Raw genomic sequence first — 25,093 nt, 5'->3', positions numbered from 1 at the left:
AGTTGGTTATGCAGTACAATTGCATGGATCAACTAATGGTAAGGGATACTGTGCAGCCAAGTCAACTCATCTAAACCTAAACACGTTGGACCTGAGTTTGGACTTGAAGACAGTTGCGATAACACAACACTTTTGAGTTAAAAAAAAAAAAGTGAATCCCAAAACAGGTATGAAAACAGAACGCATGTTTAATGCTTCTTTATAACAGAAAGGTAGATGTGTTGTGACTTGTAATTGGTACCAGATAGGTTCCTTAGTGGGAAGCAGTGTTCTGACAAAAGACTCACTTAGGATCAAACATAATAAGATAAGATTGATGTCTTTGGACTTCCCATACACTCACTCTATCCATCGCTTGAAGTCCATTCTGAATACCACTCAGTCATCAAGACTCACAGTACAAACTTAGAAAGCTACAACTCAGTCAGGATGCAGTTTGGTGAAAAGCAGAAAAAAAACAAAGGCTGTGCACAACAAGGATCACTTAAATGCATAAAGAGTGTCTTTATCAACCAAGTCATCAACAGGACTTTTTTTTTGTGTGGAATGAGAGTGTACTCAAGCTTTGCCCTGTTAACGCATGGTGACAAGCTCCTCAGCAGAGGTGGGGTGAATGGCGACGGTCTTATCAAAGTCTGCTTTGGTAGCACCCAGTTTAACTGCCACAGCGAAGCCTTGCAGCATCTCGTCACAGCCCAGACCTTGCATGTGCAGACCCACCACCTGGGAAAGAAAAGACAGTGAACAATGACATGGCAAACTGCTGCATTGACCTGGTGATTCCACTCAAAACATTAAAAGGTCAGGAAGCGTGGATTGAAGAAATTCTTGAGACCTCTATAACAGCTTTACAAAGCTTAGTGTTCGTTGCAAAGTAATTATACAGTAATTTAATCACTATATACATTTGTGAATCTGTCCACTGTGGTTTGAATCATATGCCCAATGGTCTTGGAGCTGTGATGTCACTAAAATAGGAATTTCATGGCTGTTTCACAGTGTGTTAGTACCCTCTGTTGGTGAAGGTTTGAGCATTCTGTTGGCTCCTGCTTGCCAAAAAGATCCTCATCCAATCAAAAAACAAACAAACAAAAAAAAAAAACACTTTCCATTGTGGGAAAATGTGCATTGTCCTTATGGTTATTCTTGCTATTTATGGCAGTTCTAGTGGTTCTAGTGGTGGATGGCATAACTACACCTATGATGCCTCATGCAGATTTTTTTTTGCCATGTACCTCCTACCCATCTTTATTAGCATTAAAAAGTAAAAAAAAAAATTATATATATTATATACACACACACACACACACACACACACACACACACACACACACACTTGCTCTTTTTTTGTCCTTTGGACAATGCGTGTGGAATATGCAGTAAATGTATTGCTTTGGCGCAATGGTGTGTTCAAAAAACTATGATGTCTAAGGGTAGGTAGGACCTTGAATTAATCAGGCCAAACCTTTGCCTAATACAAAGTCGTTTTTGTTTAAATTTGAGACTATTCAAAAATATGACTCTTACCTTTTCCTCTTTGCCCACACACACCATCTTCATGATGCACAGACTCTTGCGGCTGGTGATGGCATGATAAAGCGGCGTGAAGGACGTCTTGTAGATCTTCACATTCTCCTTACCTCTGCTTATTATGGCCTCTTCTGTGAGGATATAAAAAACAAAATCATCAGTCTAGACTCTAGAGCAGGGGTGTCAAACTCATTCCTATCGAGGGCCATTATGCCGTTACGGTTTCTGTCAGAGGGCCGGCATGACTGTGATAAAATACATTTTGGGTGTATTTGTCACACTTCCAACTAGTTTTGAAATCAGAGAGAGGGTGAGGGCAAAAAGCCCCCCCCAAACAATTTCAAATTGACTTACAAATGTGATATTTCGACTGGAAACTTGAATTGGAACGTGCGTTTCGCGGGCCGCGTGAAACGATGCGGCGGGCCGGATCTGGCCCCCGGGCCTTGAGTTTGACACCTGTGCTCTAGAGCAAGTGACCAGTAGACGTGGCATTCTGGAAGATCTTCGCAACTCACCTTCTGTGAGGCCCACTGTGCCGATGGGCGGGTGGCTGAACACTACCGTGGGAATGCTGGAGTAGTCCAACTTGGAATCTTTCTTGCCCTCAAATAGTCTGTGTGCCAGCTTCCTGCCAGCGGCAATAGCAACTGACAAGAAACAAATGTATCATTGCCCACAAAATCATATATTTATTTATTTATTTTTTTTGCTCATTCACTAGCCCAAGTAAAATGGGTCTTTAACATTTGTAGATGTCAATGGCAGTGAATCAGCTAATGGAGACCAATCACACTTTTGTAAGGTTTAAAACTGGTCTCAGTGTCTTAATAATGTGTCTGTGACATGTAGGAGTGTCCAACATAACTTTTCCACTTATGATCTAATATTTGAGCATAGTAGAGTAATATCCGATACAGATATTAAGCCCATATAATATAAGCAGGAATTATACATGTTTTTTTTATTTTTAGTTTTTTTATGAAATGCTAGAAAAAAAAACTTGCTCAAATGATTATATTCAAACACAGTCAAAGTAGGTATGAGAGAATGACCCGTTGATTCCATATACTCAACTGAGTCTGGAATTAGCTACAGGTACATTAGTGCTTGGATATAGACAGAATTAATTCAATGTTGTTTTTGGGCTGATGTCAGACTGATACCTGATAGCTGGGATGCCATTTTATCTAATTGTTACTACACCCTAACCCTAACCCTAACCCGCTGGGCTTTTTGAAAAGCTGTGGGATGCATTGTCCCAACGGGAGTGAAAGGGTTCAAATATTTTTGTTAAATTGAGAGGCAATTATATTAACAAGTCAAGATTTTTTTCCCCATCAATCAAAATGTGAATTGAAAAAACAAATTTTAAATTCCTAAAATAACAGGAACATTTTACACATTTTTGCTGGTCCGTTATTTCACATTTGATGTCCTGGACCCCCCTTCAGTCATCATCAGTTCACCAGTTTTTTCAAGCCAAACCAAATTGTAGTCTCACCAGGTGTTAGAAGGGCTCTGCCACAAACATCTCCGACAGCATAGATTCCAGGTCGACTGGTGTTTTGATACTCATCCACAACAATGTGACCTTGTTCATCGGTGTCTACACCCTGACAACACAAACACACACTTAAGGAACTCATAACTAATCCTTTTAAAGAATCCTGCATTAAACAGGCATTCTCCTAGATACGCCTGTGCAAATATAAAGACGGCTTAATGAATAGTCAGCACTTTTGACCTAACATTACCTGATTGTTTGTTATTACACAGTGCCAGAACTATTCCTTGTTAATGGACAATCCAGCAGCTATCTTTGTTAATGAACCACAAACAGAAGTGGGCCCTGACTCAACAGGCTTTCAGTTGCCCTCTTAATCTCCTATTACACCAGATATTCCTGTTAAGCAAGTGCAAACTCTTTCCATTCACAGTGTGTTAACAACATTTGCTAACTGAAAATTCCCCTGAAAAATACTGCGATTTGATCAATCACAAAAGGTCTTATCACTCGCTTCATAGCGCACAGGCACATACCATCTCGCCAATATTTAGTCCAGAGATGTTGGGCTTCCTGCCGATAGCCCAAAGAAGGCAATCAACTTCAGAAATAGTGCTGCTCGTCTCTGTGTCTTTTGAGACAAGTGTCACTTCCAGCCCGGTGTCCGTTTTGCTCACTGATGTCACCTGAGAGTTCTTTCGCAAATCCACGCCAGAGTTCTGCAGCTCTTTGGTGCAGTTTGCGCTTATGAAGCTGTCAAAATTCCTCAAAACCTACAAAACAAGTAAATATCAGTATTGCTGGTACCTTAACTTATATGTTTGTTTCACCTGACCAATGCTTGTAAATCAAAGCAATTGTAAGTAGGAATGCTACTAACGATTATTTTTAATAATCGATGGCAACGTTTTCATTTCCAACCAAAGATGTTTTAATTAATTGCGCATTAAATGCATTAACAATATTCTATGATTTATTGAACTGTTTGGTCTGTAACATCAGAAAATAGGCAAACATGCTGTTTTCCAAAAAACATTGTTTTCCAAAATTAATCTTTGTAAATGTTGCATTTCATCAACACAATCATCATGAGTCTGTTTCATGAACAACAGAAAAAATAACAATACAAAGGATACTTTTTTTTTTTGCTTTTTTAGCATTAAGTTAGCACAACTAAAATACAGGTTTAATGTGGCGTTTGCTGCTGCTTTTTTGTTTTTGTTTGACAAACTCCTAAGAGGAAGTGCCACTGCACTATACACTAATCGGAAAACCTTTACAATTTAAAAGCGCTTTTTGCCCCACTCATCTTCTTACCTCACTCTGCCGTATGATGAGGGAGGTTTTAGAGCCCAGGTTCGAGAGGATGCCTGCCATCTCCACAGCAATGTACCCAGCACCTACAACTACACTACGCCTGTTGACCAAGTCAAATTTGCTTATTTATATCTCTTTTGGCATGACATGAAAATTAGAAGAGAAATTAAATGCTTACTTTGGAAGGCTTTTAAGTTCAAAAAAGCCATCACTGGTAATCCCCAGACTTGCGCCTGCATTTATCAAACAACCAATTGTATTAACGATTGAAGCTTGAATGAGGTTGGATTATGACAAGGGTTAAACATGCAAGGAATGCACTTCACACAAAGTTGATTGCCAACTATAGTCCGTATTTTCGCATGTCCCACCTGGAATCTCAGCATCAGTCAGCACAGAAGGCTGCCCCCCAGTGGCGATGAGGATGTGAGGCGCCGTGTACTTCTTGCCATTGACCTCTAACGTTGGCTCCGGATCACTTGTGAATCTGGCATGACCTTCAATGGTTTGGATTTTAGCCTATTCAGGATTAAATGTTACTGAAATTATTATTTGGTAGATTTTTAAATAATTGCAATAGTCCAAACCCTCTGGATATGGAGAAAAACTTGTACACACTCTGTAAACAAATGTATCCTTACCTTATCAAGATTATTGCGATAAATTTGATTCAGGCGACTGATGTAAGCATCCCTTTTTGTTTTTAGTGCTCTGAAAATACAGAAGATGACAAGATAGCAACCATTTTGAATTCTACTGGCAGTATTTCACAGTTTAAGTGACAAGCACTCAAGGTACTCAAATGAGCAGAGCCGTAAATATTATTGTAAACGTCACATTTCGACAGCATTTTTTTGAAAAAAATGAGAGTTTTAAAGGTAAAAGGGAACGAATTTGTGTGTGTGTGTTGCAAGAATACATTGTATGTGTCAAAAAAAAGTTGAAAAAAAAGTGAAAAGTTGAAAGAAATTACTTTAATACTAAAGAAATCAAGTACTTTAGCTCATAACTACTAGTTACATTAAGTAGTTATGTATCAAATTAATGATTATGTACTAAAGTAATTGATTAAAAACTACCTAAGTAATTAGGTAACGAAATTAATTTAGTACCAGCCATTTTTAAACACTCCAAAATGTCATGAAGAGATAAGTAAGTACCAGGGATTGAATGTCTGAACTCTTAAAAAACACAAAAACACATTTTTAGGACTTAATAAGTTAAAAAAAAGACAGCATATTAAAGAGATATTAAACATATAAGCACATATAGACAAATAATGTGAAAACAGTCTACAATATATGCAATGCAAGCAATCCCCATCTACTTTGTTTTAAACACGCCTCTCTGAGCCTTGCCTTTCGTTAGTAGAACCTTGAATAATAAGCCTATTGAGCCATCAAGAGCTAACATGCAAGTTGCTATGACTCTGCATTTCTTCCATTCATGATTTCCCAACAAAATGGTGACATAAAAATAACTTACTCCCAACTGAAATGAACCTTTTCTACGTCAAAGCCATAATCGGCGTGGTCGTGAAGAAACTCTGCATGGACCGCTGCATTCCACATGACCTGCCAAGGAGGAAGGAGCCTCAAGCTTTACATCAAGGTACAGATGAAAGAAGTGCAAAAAAAAGACTCACTGTACCTTCTTTGGGACACAGCCAACATTGACCTGTAAACATTAAGAACACAGATTCTCTGTTAAATTTGACAATAGTATTAACATAATATAATGTAAAACTTTTCAAAAATAATGACGATATTAATTTATAAACCCTAACACATTTATTTGACCACCCCTCAATGTGCTTTTCACTAACTAGTCATTTACCTACTGATGACAGAGCATCAGGAGCAATACACATTTTATTATTACAATACAATTAATACACCAAGAAAATGCCAGAAATTCTTGCAGCATGGTGAGCGCTTACTAACTCCACACAGAAATCCTAAACCCAGATTATGACTCAGGATGACGTCTTGACTGACATGTACATGTGCTAATCACAAATGTTGCCATTATCAGATTTAAAAAAATACAGGAGACGATGAAAAAAAAAAATGAATATCATAAAAAATACAAAAATTGTAAATATAAAAAGCATGTTTGAACTACAAACTGTATTTGACAAATGCTTTTGTTATTACGCAATCAGCATAGAGTATGTGGTAAACAAGGTGGAAGTCACACAAGAGCAACATTTCCTCAACACAATTTCCTTGTCACAAGCCACAATTTTAGGTACGCGAGTAGAAGCCAATATTTCCAAACACCCCTCCCAATGTGGAACAAATAGAAGACACCTTGACATATTCAAGACACTTCTGTAAATGTATTTGCATTTTACAATGATTTTATAATCATTGTGGGATTCTTAAAATGATGAAATTGTGTTAGATTTTGTGTTCCACTACGCTAAATTTGAAGAAACTTATACACACCAATATCTCAAGAAATGCAAGTGTAATTGTCAATAACAGTCTACTTTCTCGAGATCGCCTTTCTCAAAGTTTGGGAACCTGTCAAAAAGTATATTAGGATAACATGATACTTTGGTGATCCCAGAGTGGAAATTCAACTATTATATCAGTAAAGCAGAGATTCTCAAGGTGAGTAACATGGGTTCAATTTAGTTGTATGCAGGAGAATCAAGTACATTTGCTTTTATTCTTTAGGACTTTTTTTCAGTGACTTACAATTAGGGTTGCAACCAGAAATAACTGATCAATCGATTCATCTGTCAGTAATTTTTGGATTAATAGACGAATCAGACAAAACCATGCTTTAACTTCCATACCTTCAGTTAATAGTTTAATCCATATAATGTTGGAAACAAGGCAACAATTGTGATATTTGTTTTCCAAAGTAAATGTTTTATTTTGTTTCAACAGTAAATTATAGTCTCCTTTCTTTTGTGAAGGAAGACGGAGATCAGATATTGTTTATTGTCAACAAGCTGAATTTCTAAGGCTTTGGACTATTTTAAACAAAGAAAAAAATTGTATCTGAAGTTCCAAACGTTCCAATGAAGAAATGATCGATTAAATACGTAATGGAATAGTTGTGGATAAGTCATCGCATCTTTACTTGCAATCATTATACATTTTCATGATTAAACCGGTTTTGCACTTTGACCTACTATGATACTGTTTCTTAATGTTGGCCATGAGGGTGGTCTACTCATGAGTAGAGTTTGTGTTTAACCAAAACACGACATTTGCATTTCCTGTGTAAAACAATGATGTTTGCTTGATTTGATTTTCTTATGTGTGTTACGGACCAGGAACTAATCATCACCAGTTTGTTTGTGCATTTGGGTGCGTCCTGGGGATGGACATTAAAACATAATTTCTTTTGGCCTATACATCAAAAAAGTAATCGACAAATTGATTATTTTTTGATAGATAGATAGATAGATAGATAGATAGATAGATAGATAGATAGATAGATAGATAGATAGATAGATAGATAGATAGATAGATAGATAGATAGATATGTTGAACAGGGGCAGAATGTTTTTAACAATATGCATTGTTAAAAGATCTAATCGACTACAAACGTGTGTATGACTACGAATTTGGTGTTGATCTTTGACATACTCAACGTTCTACTAGGGAAGCTTCTGGAGACTTCTTGTTCACGCTGCCGAAATGTGACCGCGTGGGGTGTCAGGTGTTTGCAGTTGTTACTCACGCAGGTACCTCCGAGTTTATGACTCTCGATCACGGCTGCGTTTGCGCCCAGCTCCGCCGCCCTCCGAGCCCCCGCCAAGCCTCCAGAACCACCGCCGACCACCAGGAAGTCGAACCGGGTCACCTCGCTCGTTGACGCTGCCATTCTGCGACGGGAAACCGAAAAATGCCTGGTGACGGACGAGGAGAGGAAGAACAAGAAGGGGGTTCGGGTGCCAGTTAGGTTGGTTATCATCGCCATAACCAGGAAGCTGGGTGTGGGACAAACTAGGGAGTGGGAGGGTCAAGCGAAAGCCAGTGGCTGCTGTTTCATTATGAACCGCAACAATGGTGTGCAAATCCTCGAAAAGGTCCCTACAATGGTAACGACGAGGCTCACTTTTCAACAACAAATGAAAACTCTCAGATAGGGATGTATGCATAAATGCGAATTTCAGAATATTTTAAGGGTTGATAACATCTACCACACCTGCGGAGAGAAATAGACGCACTTTTAAAAACAGCATAGTTCCATCACTTCAACGTTATTTTGTGCAAAAAGAGTTCATGACCAACTGTTAACTCTGAATAATGTATTAAAGTGACATACAGAGTTTGAAAGATGCATATGTGTTGCTGAAGTAGCTGTCTTCCGGTAGGTAAGAGAAACGATTGCGTTCAATCAGGTTGTTAACGTGACTTTTTGAAACGTTGTGAATATCCAGAGTGAGTGTTCTGGAATTGTAGGCAACATTTACGTATATTTTCCGATAGAATGGTGCCAATCGCCCTAAATCGCGCAGTCGTCCTGTAAAAATGGCATCAAAGGAGTCATCCGGTTTTTAATTTCAAAGTAAAACAGCAGTGGTATCATAAAGCACTGTATTGTCACACAACATCGGGGTTTGGCGCAATTTATGATTTAAATTGATTGATTATTAATGGCGAAACTGATACATGTGCGTTCAATATAAAATTGATATATTCATACCCTTATTTTGAAGCTAAGTGAACATTTCCGGAATTGCCTGAGCATGCTACTTCACGCGCAGCTAATAATGACTTCACTCGCCCAGATAAGAATATTTTTTCTTACAATCCAGCCCAAAAATATTCCTTAATGCGTCTCACCAACGCGTATGCAAAACACTGCATTAAGGTACGTAAACACCTTTTATCTAACCTCGCATATAAACCGTTGGACTGCAGAGTTGTGTTTTTGCTATCGCAGCCTTGATGATCGGGCCTTTACATTGTTATCAGCAAAAAACACTCTCACTCGCTCCGGATAAAATGTGAAAATATTCCCCAGTGTAATAACATTAAATCGTATAAAATCGTTCACGCTGTTAAGGTGTGTTGGCGAGTGGTTTCTTATATTTATATTCGCTGTGGAATGTACACGTTTCGAATTGTCAATGTATGGGGGGGAAGGGCTCTGAGAAGACTGGTCTGTCGTTAAAAAGATTGCATAACATCGTATTCCTCTTTCTGATCTTGTAGGGGTATGCTCCTCTCATACAGTAAACAGTGGCATCGGAAAGCGGAGACGCATGTCGACGCTGATGTGAAGCTGTGAAAGTGGGTAGAGTCGCTGCCACAGATGCGTCATCTGGTGCTGCTGCCAGGTGACCATTCATCATGAAGCCTGTTGGCTGTAAGAGGTTTCTTTCCTCGGTCAATACCGGACAACCACAGGATAACTTGGTTGGTATGCCGTTGCAATGCAGCAAGTGTGGATTTGTTACGTTGGACAAAGACTTCTTCAAGAAGCACATGTATGAACACACGGGGTCCAGACTGTTCTGTTTTTATTGCCAAAGCTCCGTATCAAGCAAGGCAGAGCTAAACGCTCACCTGGAGGAACACATCTTAAAGTCATCTCTCTCATGCCCACACTGTGGACAACGCTACATGCGGAAGATGAGCCTCTTAAAACATATTGAGTCTGTGCATCATAAAAACATGAGTCAAACGCCCAAGAAGATTGGCGGGTTCAAGGATGCCCAGGTCTCCAATGCCTTAACAAGTGTGCAGAGCACTGAGCACTTAATGCGGCCACGGGTTCGAGTAAATGTGCCAACCCTCAACACGCCTATGGTCAGCCTTGCGAAAGATGGGCCCAAAGCTAGAACAACGCTTCCCATTTCTTCGAATGCAGTTCCAAATAATGTTACTAATAACAACAGGGCATTGACAGTGTCACTCCCAGAGGAAATAAGTATCCCTGCCGGGTGCGTGGTTGAACTTATGGAGGTAAAAACGGTCAATGGGTCAAAGGAGCTAAAGCTGAGGCTTGTGTCACAAGAAAACGAAGCCGGAACGAAAGACACGAGAACAACAGTTCAACCAAATGTCACAGCGGGCAAGACTTTAACATCCACATTATGTCCCCCGAATGCTGTAAAATCCACAAATATGGGAATGTGCACTATGAACAGAAAGGAGCTGGAAATTAAGCCGATAGGTTCGCAATGTGCCACCGTTAAAACATTCAGCGCTTCCCAAAGCTTCATCTCGAATCAAGCGACCAAGGAAAAATTCTCACTTAAAAGGACATCACAGGAAGTCATTAACTTGGACAGTCCGGTTAAAGTTTTCAAAACTGTCTGTAATCCTGTCAGAGAAAGGACTGACATTACATCTCCGCAGAGTAAACCTGTTCATGATCGAGCTCAAACGACTGAAGCTCGCTTGACCACAGACGCCCGAATGTTGACTCGCGTCACAACGCCGCTGCAGGGATTGAGTGCATCTCTGCAAAGAATAGATGAAAGGCTCAAAAGTATTCCTCCCTCGAAAGCAGTCAAGACTGAAAGTTCTCTCCTAGACATGCCTCCAACTGTGAGTTCGCTCAGTAATAATACTGGCTCCAAAGTTAAGAAAACTTCAGACATCCTGGTCATTCCAACGAGTGCCAGCCAGCAAAGTCACAAATCCGTTTCCATGAAAGTTTCTTCAGTTGCAGCCGTCCAGACGTTACCTCCAAAGGTCAATCTTAGCCAGCAGAATACTACTCGTCGTTCAACTTTCCCAAGCCCCGCCACATTGCACGGGTCCCCATTGGTCAAACCGTCCGGGGGGGCATCCCGCTCCTTTTCGAACATTCCAGCTTGGACGCAGGGTTCTCATCCAAGCAAGCAGCCCTCTGGGAGGGAAACACCAAAGCCAGAGGGCTTCCCAGTCATCTCCTCCGTGTTTTCCCTCTCCGAATACCCAGGAGAAGCTGGGGGCGCTATGCAACCGCTGGTCATGGCGTTACGGGACATCGTGATGGACAAAAGCAACGCGACTGACAAGTTGACGCCAGATGTAAACCGGATGTGTCGCTCCGTTAAAGTAGAAGGAAACTCAGCTGTTAATCAGCAGCAGTCCTCTTTTCAAATGCTAAATGACAACAAGGTTAATGTCAAGGTGGAGAAAATAGGTTCGACGCAGACGGACAACTGCAGATGCGATCCATGTGAAAATTCCAAGCCTGTTTCTAACAGCGCGTCGGATGGGTCTCATGTTGTCGGTGTAAGTCGTCAGTATGACATCTCTAAATTCTTGACTGTCTCCTTGGCAAGAGTGGACGGACGTGAAGTTTGCATGGACAGCAGTGCTGGAACCAAAGCACCAGCGTCTCAATACGACACTCTGACAGACACGCGTGCCGTCAGCCCCTTGATGCCACTAAAGGCGAAACAGCTGGTGACGTGGCCGGGTCCGAACCAGCCCGTGGTGGTGTTAAATCACCCCAAGCCACGGGTATCAGTGCAAGAAACGCTCAACACTGTCACAAACACTGGAATCCTTGAAAAGGCGCCAAAGTGCCAAATATTAAAGATGAGGCTGGGCAAGGTGATGGGCCAGAAATATGAAGTTACAGGCTGTACTGTAAGGTTTTCACAATGAGGTCCTCCCAGCGTCCGTATTGGGTAGAAGTCACTGCAACCTTGTCCAATGCCGGTTTTTGTGATATTAGAAAAAAAAAGAGACCAAACAAAATGATTTCAAATGTTTTCCCATCATTAACATGACCACTAAGTTGTACAACTCGTCCATCCATTGTCTATAGCCACTTATCCTCACTAGGTTCGCTGATTGTTCAAGTGTACACACCCTCGTAACTGGCATGACTCCATGTTGCCACACTATCCCATAATCAAGTCTTCTATGTTACCACACTATCGCATAATCCAGATATAAGAACACTATTTGGTTTGTACACATCCTAAAAAGCCAATACCTACCAGAAATTCACGGCCTGTCTGAAATCTCCCTGACAAGTTTTCTTCTCGTCATCAAATCTGGAGGGAAGCTTTAGATCCCTCTGCCGCCATGCTAGCGACTTATGCCAAAAGTGTCAAACTTTCTCATGGACCACATTGTAGTTATGGTTTTTGTCGGAGGGCCATTGTGACTGAAGTCAAATAAATGTTACGCATTTTGAAATCAGAGGCCGCTAAAAACTATTAACAAAAAATATCTAAGGAATATGGCAGTGATCATATTGAATATTCATTGTTCTGATACTACTTGTCAAATTTTGTACAACACCGATTGTTCCATACATCCGTTTCCTATATCCACCTGTTTTTCTTTTTAATGTAGTCATAACAATTCAAGTCCTAGGGTGGATAGGTGGCTACACATAATGGATGGATGGATTCCAACATAACCATAAAAGGTTGTGCACACTTAAGCCACAACATCCTAGAGTTCTTTTTTTTTGTAAAGATCACAATGGTGGATGACAAAGCTATAACGAGGCTTGTAACTGGGGGACAAACTTACGAGTGTTTGGAATACAGATGTACAGTTTTTTTGTAATATTTCTCAGAGTTTTCTGGAGCAGTAATTAAACCATTTTTTCAAAGAGAATGGACGATATGTAACAATTATGATTTATATCTGTGCCAATTTTATTACAAAGTAATAATTTTTACATCTGTTTTAACTATTGTGTTGACTTTGGGGCCATTCGGTACCTTAACCATGCACAGGAAACAGACATCAATGTCTGCACTTTTGTTTTTGTTTTATTTTTTAAATTGAACTTGAATTTAGAAGTGCCGATTCTCCAATCCAAAATCTTTGCGATTGGCTTCTGTCAGTAGTCAACAAAAGAAAGAAATTGTCAGTTGATGTGTCTGTGTACTACTGTAGTCTTATTTGAGAGAGAGCTTCTCATTATGTCATTATTTATAATCCGTCCAGAGGTTTGTTTTTTTTTTTTTTTTACAACTGTCCATCCTGGTAGATCGTTCTCACTCAAGGTCAAAATGCACTACAATGTACACGAATGAAAAACTGTCATACAACTCATTTGATGTGTTTCCAGCTATATCATAAATTGATACAATCTACCACTTGCACACATTCCATGATTAATAGTGCACATGTTTTTTGTTCATCTGATTCAATATGTTGTTTTCAATTTTGTGCGTTGAAGATCATTTCAGCCCTTTTAAATGGCGTTTGTTGATGTTCGTGTAAATACACTTTTTACTAGTTTTAAAACTAGTATCTGGATGCAACACCAGTGTTTTTTTTTACTGAATGCAATATCTCATGTACAGTATAGACTGAAGGAGAACATTGAGAATGCCGTTCTATATAGCATTTATTTACATTTGTTATTGATTGTATATTTAATGTCACACAAGTCTTAATTGGCAATGCTAAGAAATATATATGTACACCTTTCAAAAAAACAATTTGCACCAAAAGAAGTCACATTTAGCCATTGTGCCCCTTTGAACATAGTTCAATAGAAGTCCATTATTAGCGATAAATCAATATCCTCCTGAAACCCATCCTATTCATTTATGTTCACGCTGGTATCAATTTTGTCTCAAGAGAGCAAAATTAACTGCATCTCACCAACACACGATACCCAAATACGAAAGCTGGGATGTCCTACGGAGTACCCAAGGCCTCAATTGTCTAGTTCCAATGAGTTTAAAGTATAAGACCAAAAACAAATGTCATCTACATTGGACACAATTGAATAGACTGGTTCCGAGGAGGATTTAGTGATGTTTTGTGGGTATACTTAGTACAATTTCCCATGGCTTTCATAAAACGGAATTTCAAACATTAAAAGTACTTTTTCACTGATATTTACTTGCCAATTTTATGTTAGACATAATTGAATATACTGGTTCTGGGCGGGATATTGTGATTGTTGCAAGTGTACCTAGTAAAATTCCCAGTGACTGTGAAGAAACAAAAAGACTGAACTTCAAATTTCGCTGGGATTGATTGTCCCGCCAGCAGAGGGAAAAAAAAGCGTTCTCAGACATTGTAACAGTTTCTGTCATGACTGGGTAAAAAGAAAAGATTTGAACCGTATTTTAAGTCTTTAAAAATGTTTTCAAATCTTTGCTTTTGTTTACTAAGTGTTCCCTATAATTGTCCTTGTTTTATATTATTACTCTTTTTTTAATAAAATAGTGATCATGTTGATCACAAGCAAAGTTTTAAGTTGTGGATTTTTTTTTTTTCATTTTTTTGATCATAATAAAAATACGAGCATAGAAAATTGATGACAATTATGCGCTGGACTGATGCAACATGCAGACATGCATCTTTAGATTCTTACTGGTTTTCTTGTGACTCAAGGTTGATTAAGTAATGAAGCTATTAATTCAAATTCGTACTGAAAAAAAATCTGATGAAAATATTTGACTTGACTGAATGAAATATCATTGGCTGTCATTACGCTTATTAGCATAATGTGTTGTTTACTAATCGTACTGTACAGTACTGTATTTGTAATTTATGAGAAACGTTGTGGAGACTTCTCACCAGCAGATGGTGCCGGAGCTGTTGTGCATTGAAACTGGTACCCACTCCAGTGTGGTTCTATGGTATTATACGGTTTAAGGTTGCAATTCTGTTCAATTCATATACTTTATTAATCTTCGAAGGTCAATTTAAAGGTGCATACAGTATATTGAAGAAATTATGTCTTCTAAAGGTTGCACACGACAGAGTAGGGTGTTAACAACAACCCTGCCACATTTGTATAATTAAAAAGAAATCAGGTACTGTTGCTAAAATGAGGCTTCAAACTTGAGAAAAATGACGTTGTTCATGGGGCGGTTGGTCATTTTGTCACTTTCTGTTGACTGAAAATGACCATTGTTGCTCAGGCGCGACCAATTACTACTCAGCTTGTAAACGTCACAAAATCAAACTCAGAAAACTTTGTGAGCCGTGATTGGATGTTACCTGACCTAATATGTTTTTTCAGTCGACAACAAGTGGCAAAATCGCTTGACCCAAAATGGATAAAAACAAGTGGATTTTGCTGCTTAATTTATACTTAGAAAATGTAACACGCATGTATTGATAGATGTACAAATGTACATAATTTGCATCAAATAATTCGCCCTAAGTAAGTAAAAGTAAAATAGATCATTTCCCGCACCAGTGATTGGAAATCGCTGCCTGAGAGACGATCCCTTTCTTTCAAGCAACTTAAGCAGCAACAATAACGAATACGATGCTGTTTTTTTGCTCTTGAAACAGTCATGACTTTGAATCAATGTTTTAAATGACTCCCAGATGATCCCAACTGCACTTTGCAAACAGATTGTAGTGATTAGCGGCATAGAAAGTGAACAGATTTAAAAGCCACATTTGAAATCAAGTCCCAGACGCTCCCCAATCCCCTTACTCTCCAGCCACATCTAATGCTAGAGAATTAAAAAAAAAAAATAAAAAAACATCTGAAGGGGTGTCTCTTCCCAATACATGCTTCATTCTCTCCTGGATAATTGTAATCTCCTGCGGTGTGACACAGCCAACAGATGGCCCCGGAGACCCGCTGGAGCATCATGTTCACTCAGCATGACGCTTTTCTCACATCCACACCGCTTTCATTCTCACAGCACAGTGTGCAGACAAGCTCTTGTTTTTACTCTCCTTCAGTCTAATTATATTCATCACCACTTTTTCTCTGGGAAGGCCTCTAGGAGCAAACAAGTGATATGAATAGAACACCAGTAGGCTTACAAAACAAACTCAATTGGTATTGCTGCTCTGCAACTTTACTTGCATCAATATATAACACGAGATAGGCAACAATCATCTATTTTCTATAGTGCCTGTCCTCATTAGTCCCGGGTGCGTTTGGAGCCCATATAAGCTGAGTGGGCAAGAGTCGGGGTACAGTAGAGTATTTGAACACACACAACATTAGCACAAATTATATAGAAAATACGATACGTGATTTAATGTCTTTTACTTGCTCGTGCCTTAATTGTATGGGACATGAAGAAAGGTCATCCTAGAATATTTTTGTTCTAGAGAGTATACGAATAATAAATTAGTCGCTCCTTTTGCTTCCTTAAAGTGGTTCCACAGTAATACACACAAGTCAAGGACACAGTGGTGTGTATAGCAGAAACACACACATACACAACATGTCTAGTGTCTGCTCGCATTTATAAACATATCATCCTAGAGTTCGATTGTGGTGACTGTGAGCTACCCTAAATTGAAATGTTGCGACACAAATGACACTTACCATTGACCATTTTTACATCAAGAGTGCTATTGTCCATGGATATATATATATATATATATATATATATATATATATATATATATATATATATATATATATATATATATATATATATATATATATATATATATATATATATATATATATATATATATATATATATAGATATATATATAGATATATGTATATATATCAGACCCATGGATCAAACTTGCGAATATAGTGTCCAAATGGTATGAAATGTCAGACGAGGCTTGATAGTGTGGTATGTGATGCCAGTGAGTGGGGTTCTACCTACAGCAGCAACTCATAGCAACTTTTTATTAAGTGTGCTCAAAGTATTAATTTGTTTTTCTTCTCCAAGTTTCTAATAATTAGCTGAAAAGTACATGGTGACTTTGGTGCTTCATTATCAAATGTCAGGACATTAAATGACCTGTGATCCCTATGCTAACTTATCTCCATGGCTACCGCTCATGTTATCTGTTCATTTTTTTATTTTTTTTTGGCTGCAATGAATCACACGGCATCATATTTGGCAAAGCTCTTCTATTGGATATGATTACAGTAGTTAGTGTATCTAAATCAGTGACGGATATTCATTTGTCACTTAGTACAAGCACAAAGCCAATAATGTGTGGTCTTGAAAAAGACAAACACACACATACACTGTCAGTATCAAAAGTCCTTCCTTGAGTGAAAAGAAGGAAACACACACAAACAGACACACGGTCCAGGTTTTGGCAAGACCATGCAATCCAAAGCCTCGACTTAGTGGACTCTAACTTAGAATTGGATTTTACCAGTGCAGTGCAACTCACAGCAGGGCTTCCTCGTCTTGTCTTCTTTTCTGAGATTAGTGGGTCATGGGAAGTGGTGTTGGATGAGTCACATGAAAGAAAAAGATTATAAAGATGAAACTGGAAAATAAACTTGCAGCCAATAAGGAAAGGGACACAGCCAGGGGGATTTGTGGACACTCGGCTAAGGTACTGTGAGATTTGTGACCTGGCTTTGCTGTGGGCATCAAGGAAATCAAGCTTGTGATATGCACCTCACATACGCACATATTCAAAGAAAAGCAGATACATTTAAAGTCTGGAAGTTGATATAAAAATACAGACTTTTTATGCAAAAAAAGTCATACAACATGAAATGTTCCCCTTCTGATAGGACATTGGCCATAGGCCTTGAATATTGTTATAGTTTACAGGACATTAAAGAGACTTCAAGTATATCCATGTCAAATGAAGAATCAATTTACGTGGACGTCTATTTCTGCTCTCTGTTAGAACTAACGTCAGTAGCAGGGAAACAGTTTCTCTTTGGATTTATTGTCAAGATGAAATATATTTTCATCAGACAAAAGTGCAAAACTCACAGTTACAGACATATTATTTATCCTGAGTGTGCTATTTTAGAAAGTATGAAATAGGTTTTTCTCCAGCCTAACCTCCAAAAACAAGTTTTTTAAGATGTTCATTACTATTCCCAGTAAAGTTTACACTCAAACTAAACATTAACCATAAAAAGAAAACATTTCAAATAGTGTAATTAGAACAATGTAATTGCTAATTTTACTAGCTTAATACTTATATGGCACAACTCAATGTTGGAGAACATTATGTACGAATAACATTATAAAAGAAAATGTAAAAAGCTACAAAATACAAAAAAGAGATTTAATGTAGAAAATCCATCAAATTGTTGCTGATCTTTATTGGGTGCCCGCCTTGACCACCAGAGGGCAGTGTAGACATGACTCTAAAACGAAGAAGAATTGCAACTATTTATTTTTCTGCAACTATTGCTTGAACTTAGTAAGATTACTATTTTTGTAATGGTGTAAACAATCTGTAAACATGCAAATGCATTGTTTGTTTTCAAATAGCTATACACTTGACTGTCAGTTTGTACTGTTAGCAACGCGTGTCAGCTGTTTTTCATTGCTAGCATTGAGATGATAAAACTTTTCAATGGCAAGTTGTTCTGAAGAGACAAAAATGAATTTATATTTGTTTTGTTATTAGTTTATAATTGTCAACTGGGAGTCATATTTAACAGTTTGAAGCTGCTTTTTGGCTGCTTGCTGACTTTTTTGGGATGTGCTTCTACTCTGAGGTTTTTCTAGAAGGACTCAAGTCATACAAAAATACTTGAAACCTGTAGTAAAGACAACAAATGTTTAAAGCAGATTTGCACTTTAGGAATACAACAGGCTCACATATGTTACTACTGAGTTAATTGAACAACCACCGTAAAATCTGCAGCAGATTTGGAGGCCCGAAGCAGTCCCACAAGGTCAGCATCCCTCTTGTGGTTTGGATCTGCAACACAATCGCTTCGACTTCCCGTGAAAGATTACCATCTCACTTCTCATTTTCACCGATGCTTATCATTTGAGACAGGTCCCCAAACAGGTCCACATCTTCGCCCTTACCCACGACCCATCAGCCTGTCAATCAGGTTGCTCCCTCTGTGTCTAAACCCCTTTTTTACCCCCGCATCTCTTCCTCTTGTCCTCCACCGGGCTACCAAAAGACAAGCCACGTTTCCCCTCTTCGGTCGGGGATCTGTCACTGAGAAATAAGATACAAGGTCCAGGCTTGGAGCTTTCAAAGTGTGTTCCAGGGGTGAGTGTAAAATCCCAAAGTTAACTGATTCATTTATGCATTTATTATCTTACTAGAGCCATTTTTATACTTTCTGATGACTAGTCATCCAAGATCTTTATTTCGGTGTCCACATTTAAAACAAACAAAAAAAGCGACAAAAAAGAAATTATTACTTTGAATGCCCACCCTAAAAAAAAACACATTTCTAAAATATTCTTCTTATATGTTGTTTTGACTTATTCTTCTGCATTTTTCAAAATTCATTTCTGGCCTATCTGATTCTATACCCCAAAACCAACAAAAGAAGTCCAATAAAGCCAACACTCATGTTTTGAAGTTTATGTATTACTTTCATAACCAGGCACCACTCGAAAACTGGACCCAACCAGACTGACAGCTGGTTAAATGTCAAAAATGTTTATTCAACAGAAGGCACATTCACCATGTGGAACGGCAAAGACAAAAGATGCAAAGTACAACTGAAATACTACCTAAGATAAAAGTTAAACAAAAAAGACATAGAGAGTATTCTCTATGCATAGAATATATACCAATATGAGGGGAACAGAGCCAATAGGAGAAGGAGTAAAAAGTAACAACTTAAAATCCGCGATTAGGAAAAAAAAATAGCAAGACAAGTACCAACATAAAATAAGCAAGACAGGATTATACACTCAAAGGTTGGACACTTGAGATAGCACAACTGGCAGCGTAGACTAATTAGGCATCGTTCTCTTGTTCCAGCCTCACTTCAGAAGCCCCTTCATGATCACAGAGATGCAGGTGTGTGACCGGTGGCTCCGCCCCCTCATCAAGGAATCTCTCCGCTTCTACAGACAAGACAGACCGTTAGGCGGAGACATGACACTACGGCTTTTATTGTGCTTCAATTTATTTATTTATTTTTTTACTGTAGCGCTTCAAATATTCAATACAACACATTCACCCAGTCTCGTCAATTCTGACCAAATACTGAGTTTGAGATGAAAACCCCTCAAATTCAGTGCTCATCCTTGACTATTTTATTTACATTTTATGAATTGTAAATTAATACTTAAGTAATTAACATCATGAAGAAATACTGATGAAATTATTTGCCAAACCCCCCTCAAAATTGTAATCAAACCAGATAGCCGGAGGTTAAGGTCAACCAAAGTCGAGAGCACACTGACCGAGATGGAGACATTATCAAAATGAGAGTATGGAGACAGAGAAAAGACCAACATTTTTGGAAGTCGAGACTGAGACCGAAACTTGTAGTAGTGGCAATAGTCTCGACCAATCCAAAATCTGCCAAATTAAGGCAGAGTAAAAATGCCTTCGATTGTGAGAGAAGACAGAGACCATTAAAAAGTGGTCCTGAGACATGGCTCGAGACTAAGATCGATCTTGAGCACTACAGTGTTGGTATATTTGCTCAGTAGCTTATTAGAGTTGTAGTTCAATTGAAATACAATAAGCAATAAGAAAGCACTGGCTTCTTTTGAAGCAAAGCTCCCCTCCATGTTATTAATAGACTGCAGGCCCCATGCTTTGGGTGTTTAGGCATTCTGAGAACAGCGCTTGGCCCGCTCTAATCCACAGTGGATATAAAAGAAGGATGAGATAGTGTCACACAGCTACATAGATAAGATCTGAGAGAGGTCCGCGCTATCTCTCCGATGAGACTGTGATTCAATGCCGTGAATAATTAAAGCCGCCAGCGCTGATGTGAATCTGTGGACACCGGGGTCGGATAATAGCAGACGGATATCGGGGACAGGAGGGCGGTTGGGTCCCCGGTGCAGGGAGGTGGCGACCAAGGCGACATCAGTCACTCCCTCCGCTGCTCAGGGCACAGTGCTGAAGGTCAGGAGATGATGGATGGAGCAGCAGTGGCTGTGGCTTACAGCAGCGGTTGACCAGAAAACCAATGTCCCCGACATGAAATATGAGGCTCACGGAGAAAGATGCCCGTTTTGATACACAGCAATGTGTCATGGGTTTGTGAACTTTCACACCAAAACCTCAAAGTTATTGGAATTAATCAGGCTATAGCAAAGATGAAAACACTCTTTAATTTGTTCAGCGATGCAATTGGCCCATATATAATCATTAAAATGGAAAGAATCCTCTCCAAGGTCCTACTTCCGCCATTATAAAACCTTTAATAACATCACAAGCGATGTTTTAAAGACTTGAAGTGAATATAAAGATTTACATTCTATCTCTTTGAAGATACATTCAGGCTTATACATATTTCAACACTGACACATTTTTCAGCGTTCCTGCTCCGTACAACACCACAAATGGATTTGAAATGAAACAATCAAGATAAGTATGAACTCTAAGCTTTAATATGAGGGTATTTACATCTAAAATAGGTGAACAGTGTAGGACAGGGGTGTCCAAACCCGGTCCTCAAGGGCTGGATGGATGTATTGATGAATGGTTGGTAGACAGATAGATAGACCCCACTCAACTTTGATACTTAGACCTACTATGATACTGTTTCATAATGTTGGCAATGAGGGTGGTACTCTATACATGAGTAGCATTTGTATTTAACAAAAACACGACATTTGCAAAAGTCTGCTTTTCCTGTGGAAAACAATAATCAACATGTTTGCCTATTTTCTGATGTGTGTTATGGACCAATCCAGGAACTGATCATCATCAATTTCTTTATGCATTTGGGTGCGTCCTGGGGATGGAAATGAAAACATCTTGTTTTGTGACATAGTCATCAGAAAAATAATCGACAGATTAATTGATCGATTTTTGGATAGATAGATAGATAGATAGATAGACAGACAGACAGACAGACAGACAGACAGACTACCTACCCGCCTACTCTGTCTATCTGTCCATCCATTCATCCATCTAATCAGAGCGGCGTGCTATGCTGGCCTGCTCTAATTACTGCAACATCATGACCATTGATTCCTGGTCCTGACTCTCAAAGCCACCTCTACTCCCCTCAAATGTGTCACAGCCACTTTGGGAGCAGGAAAGGTTGTGGAGTTGGTGGGGATACAGGAGTGAACATCTGTCTCCTTGAGAGCCTGCAGATCAGCAGTGGGCCCACGGTTCAAGTCCTTGCCTCGGCAGCAGCCTCGCATGCAATTCATCTACATTAAGTTGAAGAAGAGGGAGAGCCACCCTCATTGCCTACAGGGCAGGCACTCCATTCAAATCATTCAAGGATCTCACGGGCACGCGCGCACACACACTCGTGCCTTTTCATGCTCTTAGCAGCTCACAAGGCTCCAGTGGTTGAGGGGATACAAGGGGACAAAGATTGAAGGTTAAATGCCTGCACGATGATGATAATGACTCCATCATGGCCAGTGTCAAAACCATCATCAGCTCCAAATGGCGCAATTAAAGAGATGATAACAGTGATGGTTCATGTAAAATCATTACAGTACAGAGTCAACATAACAACTCTGGTCCCATTAATTTTTAATTGTGAAGTCCAATTGAAGTCTTTATTCTAGAGCTAACACATGCACATGCAAGATATTATTCGGATGTGAAATTTTGCTGCCAGATGTGAATAGGGACAAAGTAGCACCATCTGGTGTAAAAACATAGCAATAACAAATTCCAAGACAGTCGTCCAAATTGAAAGGTAACAAAGGATTGGACTGACTAAAATTTCATTTTCACTGGAATGTCATGTGACAATAAGGACATGGATCATTTTCGTCATGTCGCTCAGCCATTCATTATAATTCTATTTATTTTAATGCTTATGATCATATACATTTTGCTTATGTTTATTCAACATAGTTAAAATGCCTTGAAAAAGAAAATGACACAAGTATTGAGACACCTTAACAATCCATTTTCACACACATTCATACCATCTACGGTATTCATCCTTCCATTTGTGTCCTGCCTTTCCATATTAGGGATGTGAGTGAGGTGAAGCCTATTATCTCTGCTGACTTGGGGCAAGAGGTGGTGCACACCATGGATTATTTGCTAGTGACTCCCAGAGCAGGCTACATGATTTCTTAGCAAAAAAGATAACAACTAAAAACATTATTACCCAACAGAGCTATGTACTTAAAATTGTGCTCTACTAAGGTATAATTTACTTCATCATCCAAATGAAAGTATCCGTGAAATTGAATACGAGTATAATGTAAAAGCTACGAAGTACTGTGTAATTGGTGAGTAATATCTGATTGATTGATTTGTAAATGGCGCATGAATCAGCAGCCCGGCGTCAAGAAAGCTAAAAGAAGTAGTGGTGCAGCTGCAGTATACAAACAAATTATTTTATACCACGTAATGTTTTCTTCTAACTTGACATACAAGTCTGCTGCAGGCGTAGCCTTCACACCTGCCGCTCTGTCACCACTCCAAGGCCTCACACATACTTCACCTGAGACCTGGAGGAATGTGTGACAATATCCCCCCCCATCATTCCACAACCTCGATTCCAAACAGCTTCCACTAGCTCTTTCCTCCTTCTCCTCTGAGCTGCGCAGAAACAATTGGCCTTTTTCTCTAAGGAGCGGAGTGACCTTCATCTCTGTTCGGAGGGCACGCCACTACATCTATTTCTCTGGAGGTGTGCTTGACCGAGTGGCAAATCACGGGAGGAGACATGGCGCTCGCTCCTGCTAAAGAGAGCCGATGTCACTCATTATTTTCAAGGGAAGTGGACAAACGCAATGAATACTGCGCTATACAAGAAACGTGTTGGCCATTTCTACTCCTGCTTGCTTGATGAATTTCAAATACCGATCACGTGAGAACCCTCGTGATAAGTAAGTGTGACGTAATGGGCACTTGTATCATATTTTATTTTAAATCAAATGTTTCGGCAATAAATCAAGAATACATTTTGTGTTGCATTGGCCCATTGCATTGCAGCACAGTGATTTAGTGGTTAGCTTGTCTGCTACACAGTTACAGCGTTCTTGATTTGAATCTCTATTGTGGCCTTTGTTTATGGAGTCTGCATGTCCCCACCCTCGAATGAGGATAAATGTTAAACAAAATGAGATTCAAAGGGATTTGCCTATCAAAAACGTTGACTCCATACTGGGAGCTCCAAGCTTTTGTGAGCAAGCCTGTACCCCCCTGGGGGTATGTACAGGCATTTCAGGGGGTACATAAATAAACAGGGTTTTTCAGGTATCAATCAGCAAATCAAATTCAATGCTTTATAATGATGTGACTAACAGTTTTCTTTTCAAATTAAGAGAAAATTATTTGAAACACAACAGCTTTTTGATAGTGTTGCATTGACTCATTCAAAACGTTTTTACTTTTTTACATGGGTGTGCATTGTCATAGTGATTCGATTTTCGACAGACTAGCCAGAAGTAAAAGAGAGTATTTTACACTAGCTATCTTCTGGATTTTCTGAAAAAAGTTTGCAAAGAGATAACACCAAATATCTAGGTTCAACATTGAATAAATAAGATACATACATTAAGTCCTCTTTTTTTCTTCATCCAACCCATTATGTTTTACATTGGTTTGGATATACTGCACATGGGTATCATTGAAATAAGGCTAAATGCCACTTTTGTAAACCGTAGTATCTTCAGGAATCCTGGCAAAATCTAACATTTCTTCAGAAATCTTGTCCCTTCCCCATTACAGTATTTTGTTTTGGGTATTTTGAGGAAGGTTTGTTTGTGCACACAGAGCTTGCGCCAAACACAGCTAAGTTTGTGTTGATCTCAATCATATTGTACGACACATTTTTTTGTACCATTTCCTGCTAAATTCCCTAGAGAAGATGCTAATTGATTTGAAGAACACATGAGCCACTGAAGGTGCAAAGTGCACATTTGTGGTGCGGTCTTGCGGGCCAGGGGAGAACAACCTGCTAAGAGCATCAAGGCACACACACCCACGCACACACACACATACACGCACGCACACATGCACGTACACGCACATACACACGCACACA

At 39.2% G+C, this 25,093-nt stretch overlaps 2 protein-coding genes across 4 annotated transcripts; one reads left to right on the top strand and one right to left on the bottom strand.

Annotated features, from left to right (window-relative positions):
• Positions 1-170: 170 nt before the first annotated feature.
• On the bottom strand, positions 171-8,841 carry gsr (glutathione reductase). Of its 3 annotated transcripts, XM_088431580.1 has the most exons (13): positions 8,645-8,841; positions 8,057-8,201; positions 6,005-6,031; positions 5,840-5,928; positions 4,996-5,065; positions 4,726-4,873; positions 4,533-4,587; positions 4,355-4,454; positions 3,574-3,810; positions 3,035-3,146; positions 2,049-2,180; positions 1,528-1,661; positions 171-723 (listed from the first exon to the last, which is right to left on the bottom strand). In XM_088431580.1, exons 2-13 carry the CDS (start codon positions 8,198-8,200, stop codon positions 574-576), a joined length of 1,398 nt encoding a protein of 465 aa, XP_088287706.1. In that variant the 5' UTR covers position 8,201; positions 8,645-8,841; the 3' UTR covers positions 171-573. The 3 variants fall into 3 exon arrangements, with proteins under 3 accessions (XP_088287706.1, XP_088287705.1, XP_088287707.1); XM_088431579.1 differs by lacking the exon at positions 8,645-8,841 and having other exon boundaries at positions 8,057-8,439; XM_088431581.1 differs by lacking the exon at positions 8,645-8,841 and having other exon boundaries at positions 8,065-8,194.
• Positions 8,842-9,069: 228 nt separating this feature from the next.
• Positions 9,070-14,501, top strand: LOC148413856 (uncharacterized). Its single transcript, XM_088431578.1, has 2 exons — positions 9,070-9,193; positions 9,538-14,501. The coding sequence occupies exon 2, from the start codon at positions 9,676-9,678 to the stop codon at positions 11,929-11,931; it is 2,256 nt and encodes a 751-aa protein (XP_088287704.1). The 5' UTR covers positions 9,070-9,193; positions 9,538-9,675; the 3' UTR covers positions 11,932-14,501.
• Positions 14,502-25,093: the final 10,592 nt, after the last annotated feature.

Source organism: Hippichthys cyanospilos, chromosome 13 (assembly GCF_059441005.1).
Source record: "Hippichthys cyanospilos isolate Australia breed blue-spotted pipefish chromosome 13, RoL_Hcya_1.0, whole genome shotgun sequence".
NCBI classification, from domain to species: domain Eukaryota; kingdom Metazoa; phylum Chordata; class Actinopteri; order Syngnathiformes; family Syngnathidae; genus Hippichthys; species Hippichthys cyanospilos.
This window is presented reverse-complemented; position numbering and strand designations above follow the sequence as displayed.